This window comes from Lactuca sativa, chromosome 7, assembly GCF_002870075.4.
Source record: "Lactuca sativa cultivar Salinas chromosome 7, Lsat_Salinas_v11, whole genome shotgun sequence".
Taxonomy (NCBI): domain Eukaryota; kingdom Viridiplantae; phylum Streptophyta; class Magnoliopsida; order Asterales; family Asteraceae; genus Lactuca; species Lactuca sativa.
In genome coordinates this window covers 27,719,780-27,736,148 of record NC_056629.2, presented here as the reverse complement: position 1 = coordinate 27,736,148, position 16,369 = coordinate 27,719,780, and the positions used below count along the sequence as shown (strand labels likewise).

The following is a 16,369-nucleotide window of genomic DNA, read 5'->3' as shown; positions in this document are numbered from 1 at the left end:
GATTTCAAATTACATTCAAGGACAATATTTTTTGACCAAGTTCTAAATCCGAATTTTGAACGCCAAGGTAATCATGTAAGTCAGAAACCAAAAAACGAAATACTGTGAAGTTCAACTATCAGGATTCAAAATTGCAAATATCACCTTTTGCATCACATTCACACATAGCAAAAAAGAAAAAAGAAAAAAAAAATCAAATAATATCTCAAAAGTCAAAACCATTAACATCATATAAGCAAAAGCAAAAGAAAAAGAAAAAGCTCTTACACCACAGTAATAACAAACTTTAAACAAGTAGTAACAGTAACAGTTCTCCGGGAAACACAGAAACATAACAGACTAATCATAACACAGAAGCACCAAATTATACGAGTTCATATCATAGACAGAATGGTCCAAAAACTAACCTGTAATCTTTTTATATCAGAAAAGAAATGATTTAAGCAACCACCGGTGCAGCAGCCGGAGGAGCTTCAGTAGTACCATTTGAAACCGCCGCCACTGTTTCAGTAGCTGCCGCCGCATCCTTTCCGTCTTTAGCAGCAGCAGCAACCGTTTTCTCATCTTTGGCTCCTTCCTTTCCGTCTTTGGTGGCGGCAGGTGGTGGTGGTGGTGGTGGGACCATATGGGCGGGTGGTGTGTGTTTGAGTTTGACAAGGATGTGACGCAACCTTGAAAGATCAGTGGGTTTTCCAGGTTTGGGTCCTTGGACAATTGTGATTGATGGTTTCTTGTCCTTGTCCTTTTTGCCTCTCTTTTCAATGTTGGGAACTTCACGTGGGATCAGCTCTGCTATTGCTTTCCAGTATTGTTTATCAGCTTCTTTGTGGAATGTCTCTTGCTTCGCCACATACATCTACATTACAATTCCAAAACTTTCTTCTTGTAATAAATTCATAACATACCAACTTCAATAACATAATAATTTCATAACATTAAAGAATGAATTTTATGATGATATGATATGAATGGTGGTTTAGAGGAAAATTACCTTCTCGCCTTCTCTATTGGTGAGTTTGTTTGTCTCAATGTTGCGTAGTCTCTTTTCATGGAAAGCTTTTATATAATCTTCACCTTCTTGGATGATCTGGGCGCGTAATTCCTTCTCTTGATTCTCCTTCTCCTCCAATCGAATTGCATTCAGCCTGCACATTGAAAGCCATGTATGCTTAAACATATGAAAGGACTGAATTCCATGGCCTGAATTAGTATCATCAATTTAACTTTTATATAAATCTGGCATGATGCTCAAGAGATCTGTGGAATACTAATGTGTTTACCCATTCATGGCAAAATGTCAATCTTTCATTCTTATATTGCATACGCTGACTTGGTGCTGAAACTACTATAACCTAGGTTCTGGTAGAATTTCAATTTCTCAATTTTGTGTGTTTCAAATGTAACTTACAAAAGCATCCTACAAGCTACACATTTACAGTGACTACTGCACATGTCACTCAAGTCTAAATTTGATCAATATAGATCTCACATCAATTGCATGATATACATACACATTTAGATAGTGCAAGCAGCAACTAGCAAGTACTATAACTCCATTTAAAAGATCCCAACAATATACTAGCCTCTAATTACCTGATATATACATTTAGGTAAACTTGAGCAAGAAATAAACTCAATAGATAAAATTTTAGTCTTTAATTTGCAAAAAATTGTCGTTTTAGTCATCTGCAGATCTATGCGCTGCTCAAAAATTGATATCAAGACCAGCTACACATATTCTTAAGATAATTTAAATTAAATGGTGAATGTTAGTGTTCTTATAACAAGGAACATAGAATTCATCCTGGACCTAGGTGGTATGTCTCACATGCTTGCAAGGAATCTTAGTTTTTGATATGATTCATTTGTCAAGCTAGATAAAACACCGATGAAAACACTTCAATATGATACAAGAGAATCATATAACATATTAGCAGCCTCAAGGCCATCAAATCTCGATGGTTTTCAGGAGATTAGAATGGTAACGTGAGTACTAAATCTCGATCAAGCAGGTTTAGCAACGTAATTATGATTAGATCTAGTGTAATTATAGCTGATCAAGTGAATACTCTAAGATCTATGATAAATCGGAAACGAAATGTAATATAATCAATATGAAAGTGCTCCAGATCCAGAGAATTAAAACCTCACCTCCTCCATTCGCGAAGAGCAAACCCCTCCTCCCGCATCTCACTCGGAGGCGGGAGCACTGGTCCATCAGAACTAAAAAGTCCATCAGCATCCTCTCCAACATCGTAATCCTGACTTACACCATTCGAAATCGGGATCGAGGAAGAATCAAACGGTGAAGAGGTCTGAGGCGGCTGGGAGTACTGATCCGCATCTGGATTCGAACCGAATCCAAACGGATCTGCACTGTCTACAGATTGGTGAGAGACATGCTCACCGTCAGCAGGGAATTGATACGCCGGAGTATCGGCGGTGGAAAAGTTGGAGTATGAATCGTTGTTGTCAAAGTAACCTTCATCAAATTGACCGGAAGATGGAATCGTTGTCGATTCTTCGCCGTCGACGCTGAACGTATCAAACGACGACATCTCTCTCTAGATTTGCTCCTTCTTTCTCTCTCTAGATTTGCTCCTTTCTATCTCGGTATATCTCTGGCTTCTTAGCCTGTTTTCATGGCTGCCTTTTTATATCCCCTTTTTCTCCTTTCTAGCCCTTTCTTTTTAGTGTTAACAGCTTATCAAAATTCTATATTATTACTAAAATTTCTTATTTTATAAAGAATATGAGCATCGTGTAAAATTCACAATTAAGACTATTATGTTAAAGATCAATATTCTACTCGCATTTAAATTAAATTATGAAAATCAATAATAAAAAGGTATCTTATAATTCGTTTTCGGTTTAGTTAATATGAATGATCATTATATGTATCGTTTTGTAGTTCGATAATATGAATAATTATTAATATGTATGGTGCAATAATTTCTAAATTGTCATTTTAGATCGAATCAACTTGTTAACAAAGTATAACAAAACGTGTTTCACTTTAGTTATTCAAATAAAACATATTGATTGTCTTATGATTCAATTGATATGAACGATTATTACTATATATGATATATATATATATGATGCAATAGTTTCTCAAATGTCATTTTAGATCAAATCAAGTCGTTAAAAAACGAATTTTTTTTAAGTGTTCACATATGACCATTATAATCGGTTGTAGCAGGTTACATCTGGTCATAATGTTCATATGTAAACACTCTAAACAGTTTGTTACCTAAATGTTTACAAAAATAAATAAATAAATAATAGTTACCCTGAACAAACCGAAAATATAAGAGTAAATTACATGAATGGTCCTTACGGTTTGGGTAATTTGTGCGTTTGGTCCCTAACTTATTTTTTAACTTTGATGATACCTACTTTTTGTTTTTGTTGTATGTTTGGTCCCTATATGACTTCAAAATATTTAATTTTCAGTTGGATACACCCTCCGTTCCAGATTGTTGTGTCTTACATTCACACCATAGTGGTGATTCTCAAAAGGATATATATATATATATATATATATATATATATATATATATATATATATATATAAAAGTTCAATAGAGAACCATAATTATTGGTTCTTCAAGGAATCAAATCTTTTTTTTAATTTCTAGAGCTTATTCTATATCGAAAAAAATATCTAAAAACATATAAATTCATATTTAACATTGTGAATGTGAAAAATATTTTTCGAATTCAATGTGTGAATCCGGATTCACGTTGTGAATTTTCAAAGATTCACATTGTGAATTTTACGTAAAAAAAAGTCAAATTTTATATCATTGGAGAAAGGATAAAAAGTTATGAATTTTTGTATTTTTAGTTTTTTTTTTTTTTTTTGATAAAAAATAAGTTATAAAATTTGAGAAAAAAGATTGGTTCTTTGGTTAATTATGGTTATCTATTGAACCTCACCCTATATATATATATATATATATATATATATATATATATATATATATATATATATATATATATATATATATATATATATATATAAATCAAAAAAATTTTGATATATATTTATGAAAACCTCTCTACAAAACTATAATTGATTTGTAACTTATGAAATAACTTTAAACTAACAAGATTTATAAAACCATAAAAAACCAATTGTAAATGTATATTTTATATTACCTTCGTCCCAAATTGATAGTCTACTTTTGACTTTTGAAGTCTTTTTTTTTCAACTTTGACCTTAAATATTTTTGTGTTTGAAAGATAATATTTGATGCTAAATATATGAATGGATTGTATTTTAAATGTTTTTTCATTATTATAAGTTTTATCAAGTAATATATAACACAAATAAAAATATTTAAGGTCAAAGTTGAAGAAAAAAACTTCAAAAGTCAAAAGTAGACTATCAATTTAGGACGGTGGGTGTATCAAACTAAAAATTAAATATTTTGACTAATGTTTTTTGAAAAAGTTTATTCATTGTTGAACCGTCAAAGCATCGTCGTCGTTGTGGCCTATGTTATTGTCGTACATCATATCATCGTGAACCACAACTATTCGATGCCACCCCTACTGCATTCATCCTCCTCTGCTACAAGATATGAAATCCTAAACCCTAGTCGCCACTCCTCGCACTAGAACCACAATTGTTCGCCGACACCCCCTATTGTCATCAGCACCTTCTGTTGCAAGATCTGAAACTCTAGCCGACACAAGATCTGGAAAACCTAGCAGGCCCCTTTCAGTCGTTGTCGCACCACCTACTGTCGTGAACGTACCACGACACAGGTTTTTGGAAAAATGACCCAGGATGTAATTATGTTTCGAAATTGTTCAAAAAAACATCATCCAAATAAAGTTTATGTAATAAAACACCAACAAATTATACATTTTGTTCAAATGTTACCCATTAGTAACCAGCTATTGTAGGTTAAACTTTAAAGGATGACTTAGCATAACTATTGGTGACATGGTATAATAATTACTAACATGACATTGGTTGATACATTCCTTATTTAAAAATCGATTTGAGTTTCTTTATGAATGGACGATTGGTATTTGTGAAAACAAATGGATAAATGTCCATAAGCAGCTCAATGAATGAAATTTGTTGAAAATGAAAGATGTATAATAGTTTGCAATCCATTCCAAATTAGTCTCTGACATGTAGTTAAGGCAAGACGCAAACAATACATAGATTGTTTGATGGAATTTTTTGTGTTGCATAAGTGTTTATGAATGTAATATTTTTCATAATCGTCATCGTCATGTATGAATAAATGTACTAAATGGTAATCAAAATGTGAATATCGTATTGTTTGAAACATGAAAATGACATTTTGGTCATTATTTACCAAAAATACAAGAAACAGGATTTTAAAACTGTATGAGATCCGTCCATTTTTTTGGGCTAAAATTAGTACATTGGTTCCAAGCCTTTTAATTGTTCCTATCCGAACCCCTCCCTCCCTCCCTCCCTCATTCATGGAAGTTGATGATTTTAGCAAAGGCAAAAGAAACGATGGCATTGCTGTTGAAAAGGACTCGTGGCCCGTGATGCATTAAATAAAATATTGAAAGAACCTAGACTTTGGACAACTACAAATTACAAAATTACAGACATCATCACATCTTAAGAGTTAAGGAGTAGGGGCAAAATCGTCTTTGGCGCAGCAACGGTCCTGCAAACACCAATCATTGATCACGCCAAATCAAGAAAACCATATTGTTTCCCAAAAATGCTAGCTGGCGGAGCTATTGGCGGCACCCCCATCTCGGCGGCAATAAACAAAGAATGGGGCAAAAAAACCATCAACAGTTTGGGTTTTGTACCATGAGTCATCAGATATAATGAAAATCAAAATCTGCTTTTCTCCATCTTTGTACACCATCATCAAAACAAGTAGTAGTAGTAGTAGTAGTAGGTAGGGCAACAAGCTCTTGGTGTCTGTCAAATGTCAAATCCATCTTCATGGTTTCTTTCATTCTCGTGTTGTGTATTTACTTTGTTCACACAGACAAACAAACAAACCGTCCATTTCTGTTCTTCATAGTTAGGTTATGTTTATGTCAGTAATTTTGTTTCTTGTCAAGGAACCGATGATGCGTTCTTCGGGTATCTTGCTGATGATGGCATTCGTTGTACAACTCTTGGGTACTCTGGTCTAAATCGTTTGGCTCCCATTCCTTGAAATGATCTGTAGCATCAAGATCAAGATATGCCAATTAACATTTCAGATTATTAATAAAGAAAGATTAAAGTGACCGCCTACCTGGGAGAAGGTTGGCGTTTTTGAGGAGGGTATTGCCCGATCCTTGCTTTCAAATTTACAAAAGCAGTTTCAGCAGCCTGATAAAGTATAACATGAGAGAGAGAGAGAGAGAGAGCGAAGAATTAAAAAAATTGGGATTGAAGAAACAAGTGAATAGAAAGAATGAAGAGATAAATACTACACCTACCTGCATCTTAGCTTCATCCCATGTTAAACCAACTCCTTTACCCCACACTTCCCCATCTATTTCAACCTGAAGGAGACATTGACTAAAACTAATTAACATGTCAAGTTTCAAAAATGACTAGAAAACATTAGAATAAGTACACTACCTACCTGTGCATATAACTCGTTGTTCTGGCCCATGTTATTTGAAACTTGTGGTTGAGGTTGGAAACTCATGCCCAAACCTTCCATCATACACTGAAATAATCGAAAAGGAAAAGGTAAGCTATAATACATAGAATAATTTGCCAATTGCCAAAAGGAACTGATTAAGATCTTACTAGTTCATTAAGTGCTGCAATTGACCCTTTCTTGGGACCTGGACCCTCTAACTTAGAATCTAAAGACCTTGTGGGTCCCGATGCAGTTGAAAATGCCATAGACATAGACTCCTCCCTCAGCAAAGGCAAAGACTGATGTCCGAAAGAATTTCCATCATTTGTAAACCTTCCCTCCTCTCCATGCCCACCACCAGACTTGGCACGAGACAAATACTTATCTGCAAAAACATTGCCTAAAAAGGGTCAGAATCATTATCATTTTGCAATTCAATTCCATTCGAATCCTTGATGGATCTTATCAAATCCTAAGGGCTAGGGAAGGCTGGAAGGAATTCATTTCTATATATTATTTAAAAGACAAAAACATCAAATATATTTTTTTACCAGCCAAATTCATAAGAGATGCCTCGGCAGCCTGATGTTGAGCTTCCCTTCGTGTTCTCCCACTTCCTTCACCAATTTTCTCTCCAGCAAACCATACCTGTAAAAACACAATTTTCACCCAAAATCCTCTTAATATCATTCACACAGATTATCTTATAACTCATAAGTGATGTGTCGTGTAGTTTAAAGGACTTTTCACTACCTCGAAAGAGAACTGTAGTTCAACACTAGGAACCAGAGCCTGCCTGAACTCCACCTATATATATTTATACATAAATAGCGAGTTAGCATAACATAACCAAAAAAAAAAAACTTAATATAATAAATCCTCAATACACATTTGGTAAATGAAAAGGAATTATTGTTTCATAATCATACCTTAGTTCCACATTTGTAGGCAATGAAATGCAGATATTCAGCAGGGGATTCAGCAAAATTCTCATTGTTTCCAGCTTCAATCTCCATATCTCTGTTGCTTGATAATGAGTGACCCAAAGAACTCTCCTCCCCTTTAAAATACAATTCCATAATGTTTCTTTATTCATATTCAATATGGTTTAAATTTCAAAATAAATGTAGCAGCTTACCTGAAAATGGAGGGAAAACAGACGATGAATGGCTTAACCTCAACCGATCATCCCTTTGAAACACCTGCATAAAAAATAAAAATACATATTCATCCTTAAAGTTACATTATTAACAATATCCAATTCTTTTATAGCATAATATAACCTCAATTACCTCTTTAGGAAGCCTCTGACTTTCAAGAACTCTATCAGGCAGTATTGGAGTTTCCACCTTATGAACAAAGGGTGGTGCACGAAGAGGGTGTTTTTTGTCAATATGTAAAGGCTCGGAATGTAAAGGAAATTCTTTAGGAGGTGGTACTATCCGGTTTAATTGTCTGGGACCCATCTCTTCCCCCATTGGGAACCAGCCGCCACGTGGCGGCTCAACCCTAGGAGCTGAAACTTGCATTGGAGGTCTCACAGGAAACTGAGGTTCACTCGTGGTTTGATCTCTCATGTCCATACCATGTTGCAAAATGAGAAGTCTTCTTCTTGTATCAGGATCTAGTTCAGATTCAGGCACCTCACCTTCTTCCCTTGCAGGTGAACCATGCAAGCTTGTTTCTGCAAGATTGACTTGAGTAAATGGTTCAAGAACAGGGGTTGACTTATTGGGATATTGAACAATTGGTCCTGGGATTGCTGGTGGGATAATTGGTATAGATGTAGGTGGAGTGTTGTACTGAAAGGTTGTCTTAATAACTGGATCAAGAGTGGGAGGTATCACTGTAGGGATGGTTGAAGAAGCCATAGCTTCCTGAATATCATCAAAAGACAAAACATGTAAATCAATTGAGTATGATGTAATCATGTAACGAATAGCGTTGTGAAAACTGAAAAGGATTAGTTACCTTTAGCCTTCTTTCTACTTCAACATCTGCCATTCCATCAAAACCAAGTGGCTCTTTACTCCCATTTAAAGCAGAAGCATCATCCTGGTAAACATTATGGAATTAGAAGCCATCATATAAAGAAAAAGAAAAAGGGGAAGGGATAAAAATTGAAACTTTATATATCACTAACCTCAGAAATCAAATAGTTGCTCACATCTGGAGGAAGAATGTCTTTAATTTCATCTTCATGTGCGACTTCATTGATTCGTTGAAGAAGACCATCATCAAAGTCTCTGTTTCATAGATACAGCATTTTAATATTTTATAATGAAGATTGAAGCATAATGCAAAAACGCTAATAGATGGAATTAAAAAGCACACTTGTGTGGGAATGCGTGTATGTGGATAAAGATGTAAACTTTAGAAAGTGAAGACACATTCTTACTTGAAAAAACCACCTCTGACATTACAAGCAACGTTTCGTGCAACACAAAGGATAGGAACAGGACTGTTTGCCTAAAAGGACAAGGATATATATATAAATGAGTACTATAGCACAAAAAGGGGTAGTACAAGTGTACAACAATGAATTCTATATTTACATTAGGAAAAGTGAGACAAAAAGATTGATGAAGGTAATTATTACTTCAGCTTGAGGAGCATAATATGGAGCAAAAGCAGGAACAACATGAACACGAGGTTGATCTTTCTCATCCCACACTTTTAAACGATCATCAATAACTAAGGACATCTTGGGATGACAGTTTCCATCTTGGAAAACATTAAAGAGTGATTTCTTCAACCCTGGTAGATTGGAAACAAGTTTGACCATAAATTACTCATATACCCTTTATGAGTTAAAAAAAATAGTAACAACTAAATTATACAAGTGAAGAAACACACGCTAGGCAGTCATATTTCCCAACACTTTTTCCATTCATGTGGACAAGCATAAAGTGTGCAACAAGAAAGATAATGACACAACAACAATATCCAAGCAAGGGTAAACAAGTGAATATTGTATGGTTACACAAACAGTGCAAGGTAAATGACTGAAATGAGTAATTTTCACATTAGTTTACCAGATTTCACACAAACAATGCGGTTCAATAACTCTTTTGTGGTTATTAGATTTGAATCTGGATCAAGAAGCCTCCACATTTCCAAAGCATAATCTCTTTCAGCCATTGTACAAACATAAACCTCAAAACGTTTTCGTCCTCTTGCAATCAAGTAGCTTCTAAGATCCTCCCATGCAGGTCTCAGTCTCACAAGAACACTTGTATCACGAATCTGCAAAAAAATGAAGGTTTATGTAAGATGTTCAATAAACAAATGTGAAGGGGCATAATATAATGGTCAAGTAAGTAGAATCATCATACCAGTGGATTGATACGGGTGAGGATGATGTTCTTGTCTTGTAATCGTATAAGTGGTCTGACAAGAGGTTGATGATTGTCTGACAATGGTGGGACAACCTCAGACTGTGCCTTAAGTAGCTTGCCATTGTCAACAACTTGATCACTATCTGCATATTGTTTCAAAATGTTTCTGTCATCTTGATAGCGTTTAATCTCTCCAATCATACCAGCAACACGTTGCGGATCAGCTTCACAGCTTACTTTTCGTTGTAGGGCTTCAATTCTATCCTCAAATGATCGCAATGTATTGGCCACAATCAGTGTCTCATCAAGATCAAATACAATGCCAAGACATCTAAGATTTAGCATCACAAGGCATGACTCATAAAGACCTGGTGCAACACTAAACCCCCAAAAGCATGGAAACATGTCATTTCTTCTAGAACGCATGGCTACTAAATGGAGCTCCTCTCCACCAAGTGGGACAACAGCAGTCTGCAAAAGTATGTATGCGATTAGAACAAGAAACTAAATACAAGTTATAATTCTGTGACTACCATGAAATAAGATCAAACCCCATATGCAGAAGTGACCAAAAATGCAAAGGTCAACTTATATAAATGCTAATTATGACTGGTCTTATCAAAAAGTCAATAAGTCATTACAGCTCTGCGTCGCTTTAAATATAGATCTCTATTGTAGTATTGTCGCGACCTTCGGTCAAAATGGGCTAAATGAGAAAAACATTTATTCAAAGAAATCTGTACTTTATTTTGTTTTAGCATGTCTTTGTTCAGCTTCAACGAAGAATTATGACATGAGAAGCAGATGTTTTCTTTTGATTTAAGAGTTTCTTTTGACTGATAGTATAGTATGAAGAAAATTTGTGTACAGGTTTCCAGTCCACTACGTTAAGTTATAAAGGCAAGAGCGTTTTACACAGGTATGGTTTATTCTTCAGCACCAAAATATTCCAGCAAGAATCATTCAGATTATAAGTTTAGGTACTCCAGTACAATTTCCAGTCAAGAGTTCTCTGAAGAGAGTAACATCCGTTGGTCATTATTTGTGGCAAAACTGCAAATTGTAAGTCCGCTAAGGAATTATAAAATGGTTCTTCATTTTATTCTTCGTGGATATAAATTCCCAGAAGGGCAGATTTTAGTCTCGGAAAAAATATGCTTTTATTTGTAGCTTTCGTTAGCAACACAAGACAGTCCAAAATTCAGAGAAAATCAGCCACCCTAATTTTACTTTGTGATTTGTTCATTAGGTTCAATCCGAAGTTAAAAGGTAGAATGAAAAAGTGTTCAAAGTTCCAATTTTAGGTTTTCTTTTAAGTGTCTTATCTTTGTCCAACAAAGTCCTCGTAATAAAAAGTTTGCAGCTCAAATTAGGGTTTGAGTTTAAACTCCGATTACAATTTTACAATTTCAATAGATTGTTGTTTATCTTCTTTTTTTTAGTTAATCTGTTTATTCTGAGGTTGGGCAAATATACCTTGTTCTCCCTGAGACATGTAGAGTGCAACAGGTTGAGCTGCGAGTTCGAGTTGATGGTTTTGCTGCACTCCATTTTCAAGCAAACCCCAGTTGTTGGTGAAGTAATTGTGTGAAGAACAGCAAGTGGCGAGCACCTCTCACTCGGTGTCGAATAGTACGAAATCCTGATTTTGTCCTTGAGTTTCTCTCTCATATTCAGATTCATCAGATGAGGATTAAAATAAACCTCAACATCACCGATGACTTTTTCACCATCATAAACAGCCACCACCGATTTATACATTCTGTTTTTCCTTCAAAATCAATTTTCTTTAATAAAATAAAAGAAAAAGGAAAAAGAAAAATTATCAGAATCCTCAGAGATAATTTCTCTCTCTCTTTTCCCCTTCGTCTTCTTCGATTTGTTCTTGTTTTTCAGTGTACAGAGTCATATACATACAGATCAGTAATCAATCATCAAGTTTATCCGTTCGATTGATTGAATTCATCTTATGCGTCTCAATTTATGCACAAAAACAACACAAATTATAACTGATCTTGATCCGTTGTTTGAAAAAAAAAGGAAAAATTAGGGCAAGATTTTTTAGATCTGTAACGGAGGCGGTGATGAACCGATCTGTGCGTCAGGCGAATTTTAGATTTGGATTTTTACATCCATTTGGGGGAATTTTAGATGGAGACGATGATGATGATGATGATCGATGAACAAAACCCTAGATTAGATGTACGATGAAGAGAACGGGAAGGTTCGTCTACCTCTAAAACTTTCTCTCTCTATGAAAGCTTTGGTGTATCGTGCGCTTGATATGTTGGGTTTGGGTGATGTCATATATATGGTGTGATTAGGTGTTTCATCGAGAGGCGTAGGTTTAGGGTTACCAATTTACGGCCACTTCCAATATGCGCCGTTCATTTAGGTTACCTCCCTTCACTCAAATAAATATTTATAAAAATCAATACGAAAGGGTAAAACTCATAAATGACTCCCAACGAACATATCTGCGCTGTTATCCAATTTTTTTTTATATATATAAATAGACAAAAATTTAAATTTGATTCATATGAAAAAATAATATCGAAAAAAATTTAAACTTTCATAGAATATCCAAAATCAAAAAAAAATTATGATTTTAATCTTTGAATTATTTGAAAATAATATTTTATCTTTTTATTTTCTTTTTATTATTTTTTTATTTATATTAATATTTTTTTAGTTTAAATATAAATAAAATTATGTTACCGCACTGATACCTTTACTCGGGCCCTCCCCCTTTTCTCCTTCTTTAACTTTCTTTCTCTCTATTTGATGTTTTCGCCCTTCTCCTACCTCACACATTCACCTGCAAATCAAACATTTCTCGCAGAGTCACATACACTTCTCATCCATCTTTTATTAGGTTTAAAGGCTACCAACTAGCTTTCATCACATGTTCGTGTTTCAATTTCTTATGACTGTCTGCTTCCCTTTTTCATCTTACTATCTTCATTTATGCTAACAAACTACAGTGACAGAAAAAGATAAGTCGAAGAAGTACACAGCAAAGGAAAATTCAAGCAAAAGTGGACACAGCCACGACCAACAGAGGCGACGACAAGGTCATGTGCTAATTATCACGAATCAGATGTCAATCTCCTATGTCGAATTGATTTAGGTCTAATTTTTGAATCCCATGGTGTTCGCTATAAATATGATGTTTTTTGTTAGTGTGTTGAACAATAGGAGTTCTTTATTCATCTTGGTTTTTTCTTCGTCTGAGTTTAGCAAAGTTTGGTAGGTTGCATCATCTATTTTTCAAAATTATAGATTATTTGAATCATGAATCATAAATATAACTATTAAAGGAGTTTTGTGTATTTTTTTAATTTCATTTGTGTATTGTTGTTGGGTTTTGAGCAAAACAACAATACTATGGTGCATATGCAAACCCTAAAGCTTTGAATCTAGGTTATTCTAATTGTACATGCAATAATCATCCAAAGCTTGTAAACCCTAAATTTAGTATACAAAATTGAAATCAACATAATAAAAATCGGTTGGTGATCCTTCTAGGGTTTCAAGTGTAGCCGAAAATCATATGCCAAGGGGGTCCTTATATAGATGAGGAATTAGGGTTTCAGTCAGATACCTAATCCGGTTGCTTAGGCCGTAAGCAGCCCGAAGGAATCTTCCAGAATACCCAGCCTTGGACGAAATCCTTATGGGCTTCCAGAAGATTTCATCCACCTCTTATCCAAGAGATCTTCAGCCTACTTTGCAATTATCTTGTAATTACATTATCAATCCCCTTAATTTAATTAATCTCTTTTGACCACAAAATTAATTATTGACCAATATTAATTAAATAATATGATTTATCTTTTAATATACTATTCACATAATATATTAATCAATCACATTTATCCTCTTTCTCCATTATTCATCCAGTCAAGTGCTTTGGTGAAGGCAACCCAAAATGATCATGTTACTATCGGGTCAAATACATACCAAATATAGTTATGGGCTTAGACACCTAATCCAAAAGTCTCCCAATTGGATAAGTCTAATAACTATAAATGCAAGTACGAATTCAAAATCCGATTAGCAATCGTAGCTCTCAAAATCCGTTGTCGAACTCTGACACGTCCTTTAAATAAGGGATCGTATAGTCCTCTGTTATGATCCCACATCGGCCAAAAGTACTATAAGTTGGTGGCTTATAAGTTTAAGTGTCCCCTCCTCCTACAAGCTGGCTTTTAGGAGTGAGTTTTACACTTGGGCTTATGGCATGATACGGGCCTAGTATGGGATGGGTTCGTATCAATTGGTATCAGAGCCTTCCCCATCTTTCAGGGTGCCAACACTTGGAGTGGTGGCCTACGGAGTGGTGGCTTGGACCTGAAAAGAGGGGTGCCAACCATGACCAATGTAGCTGTGACCAACAATGACTCGGAGTGGTGGCTTGGACCAAAAGGGGGTGCCAACCATGACCAACGCGTACGTTGGCTCTTCAAAGCGTGGGGTATTGTTATGATCCCACATCGGCCGAAAGTATTATAAGTTGGTGGCTTATAAGTCTAAGTGTCCCCTCCTCCTACGAGCTGGATTTTGGGAGTGAGTTATACACTTGGGCTTATGGCATGATACGGGCCTAGTATGAGATGGGTTCGTATCATCCTCCGTTCTCAAGATATCGTGCGGACAATTACATGGAACACAGTCATACTTATTGTCCATCAGTTTGTTTCCCAATTTCCGATTTGTCTGATATAGAACTTAATTGAACACATCAACTTTGTCCTGACCAAGACCGGCACATAAGTCAAAACAAAATCATCGAAGGGCCCAAGATATCGCTTTTAACCTCATAGGATAAAAGGAACAAATAAACTTTGACTTATATGCTTATACTATTTACTCATCAAATCATACACAACAATACATTTTATAACATCAAGTTATTGATGCGTTTACGCATTATCAATGCACAACCAACTCGTAAACAACAACTCATATATCTAGGTTTAAAGATTATATGATATTATCGTCTCACAATCACTCGTGATTAAATTCCATGAAGCGATTCATGTGAGAGCGGGTTTAATCCAATACTCAAATCATATTTCAAGAGCACTCATGAACGTTGCAGCATACCTTTGTTATGTCTAAACGCTTAGACAGTCTACAAGCCAATTCATGACAATCTTATTTCATACTTACTTCCAACGTATGATCAGTTGTGGATAGTTTAAATAATCTTATTATTTAGGAAATCAAAACATGCAAAGTGAAACAATAGTAAATAATTAACACAAGACAGTAACTCTACTTATAAATAAAACTCCTTTATTTAATCATCAAATGCTAATTACAATTTATCTATTATAAGTTTCTAAAGGCCATCTAATCACTAAAACTAATATCATCCTTCAGCCCAATGCTCCTAGCGTGTTGCAAGTGTTTAACCCTACTTAGTCCCTTCGTAAGGGGATCTACTGGGTTCTCTTATGACGATACCTTCTTTACTACGAGAAGTCCCTCTTATACCCGATGTCTAATAAAATGATATTTTATGTCGATATGTCTGGATCTGCCATGATCCCTTGGTTCCTTGGTCAAGGCAAACGCACCTTTGTTATCGCAGAAAATCTCCATAGGATCTTTTATGGCAGGCACAACTCCAAGGTCTCCAATGAAGTTCTTTAGCCACATTGCCTTTTTTGACGCTTCGCTCGTTGCTATGTACTCTTATTCGCATGTTGAATTAGCTATGGTCTCTTGCTTGGAACTTTTCCAAGTCACTGCTCCTCCATTCAGAGTAAAGACCGAGCCCGACTGCGAGCAGAAATTATCCCGGTCGGTCTGAAAAATAGCGTCACTGTACCCTTGCACTCTTAAGTCATCACTCCCACCGAGGATAAGGAACCATTCCTTAGTCCTTCGTAGGTACTTAAGAATGTTCTTTACTGTCGTCCAATGTGCTATACCAGGGTTCCCTTGATATTTGACTGACCATGCTCAAAGCAAAGGCCACATCAGGGCGAGTACACGTCATAACATACATGATTGAGCCAATTGCGGAAGAATAAGGTACTTGGCTCCTCTCTGCTATCTCGGCTTTGGTACTCGAGCTTTGAGTCTTACTCAACTTGGTATTGCTTTGGATTGGTAACTCTCCTTTCTTGGAATTCTCCATGCTAAAACGTTTTCATACCTCTCTTGTCGTGCACTTTGATGGTATATTTCCATCAAATCTTGGTGCATTTCAGAAGGGTAGAAGTCCTCATAGGACTTTTGGAGTTCTGCTTCCATGGTGGCTAACATGATGCATGCCACTTTGGTAGCATCCCTTTCATGTGCCTGGAAGTCAGCGATTTCCTGGGGGGTTGCAGTGGTCTCATCAATCTCCTTAAGCTCCTTATCGAGGACATATTCTGTGTCCTAGTAGCGGGTAATCATCCCGATGTTTCTGATCCA

General features: G+C 35.6%; 2 protein-coding genes across 3 annotated transcripts; both read right to left on the bottom strand.

Annotated features, from left to right (window-relative positions):
- Nucleotides 1-247: 247 nt before the first annotated feature.
- LOC111903984 (clathrin light chain 1) lies at nt 248-2,640 on the bottom strand. The gene is made up of 3 exons (XM_023899762.2): nt 2,152-2,640; nt 992-1,145; nt 248-856 (listed from the first exon to the last, which is right to left on the bottom strand). Exons 1-3 carry the CDS (start codon nt 2,556-2,558, stop codon nt 440-442), a joined length of 978 nt encoding a protein of 325 aa, XP_023755530.1. The 5' UTR covers nt 2,559-2,640; the 3' UTR covers nt 248-439.
- A 2,875-nt stretch (nt 2,641-5,515) lies between these two features.
- LOC111903983 (RNA polymerase II C-terminal domain phosphatase-like 1) lies at nt 5,516-12,324 on the bottom strand. 2 transcript variants are annotated; one of them, XM_023899760.3, is made up of 17 exons: nt 11,414-12,324; nt 9,935-10,408; nt 9,635-9,845; nt 9,199-9,356; nt 8,998-9,068; nt 8,743-8,845; nt 8,571-8,654; nt 7,892-8,476; nt 7,738-7,801; nt 7,529-7,659; nt 7,353-7,406; nt 7,151-7,247; nt 6,767-6,999; nt 6,597-6,683; nt 6,448-6,513; nt 6,261-6,337; nt 5,516-6,185 (listed from the first exon to the last, which is right to left on the bottom strand). In XM_023899760.3, the coding sequence occupies exons 1-17, from the start codon at nt 11,696-11,698 to the stop codon at nt 6,077-6,079; spliced, it is 2,889 nt and encodes a 962-aa protein (XP_023755528.1). In that variant the 5' UTR covers nt 11,699-12,324; the 3' UTR covers nt 5,516-6,076. The 2 variants fall into 2 exon arrangements, with proteins under 2 accessions (XP_023755528.1, XP_023755529.1); XM_023899761.3 differs by having other exon boundaries at nt 6,767-6,984; nt 11,414-12,323.
- Between the last annotated feature and the right edge of the window lie 4,045 nt (nt 12,325-16,369).

Coding starts and splice junctions, on each gene's coding strand:
- LOC111903984 (XM_023899762.2), bottom strand. CDS start 2,558: ATGTCGTCGTTTGATACGTTCAGCGTCGACGGCGAAGAATCGACAACG. Junction 1,146..2,151: donor GCTCTTCGCGAATGGAGGAG/GTGAGGTTTTAA, acceptor TTCAATGTGCAG/GCTGAATGCAATTCGATTGG. Junction 857..991: donor CCAATAGAGAAGGCGAGAAG/GTAATTTTCCTC, acceptor ATTGTAATGTAG/ATGTATGTGGCGAAGCAAGA.
- LOC111903983 (XM_023899760.3), bottom strand. CDS start 11,698: ATGTATAAATCGGTGGTGGCTGTTTATGATGGTGAAAAAGTCATCGGT. Junction 9,357..9,634: donor CATTGTTTGTGTGAAATCTG/GTAAACTAATGT, acceptor CCAATCTACCAG/GGTTGAAGAAATCACTCTTT. Junction 6,338..6,447: donor GGGATGAAGCTAAGATGCAG/GTAGGTGTAGTA, acceptor ATACTTTATCAG/GCTGCTGAAACTGCTTTTGT.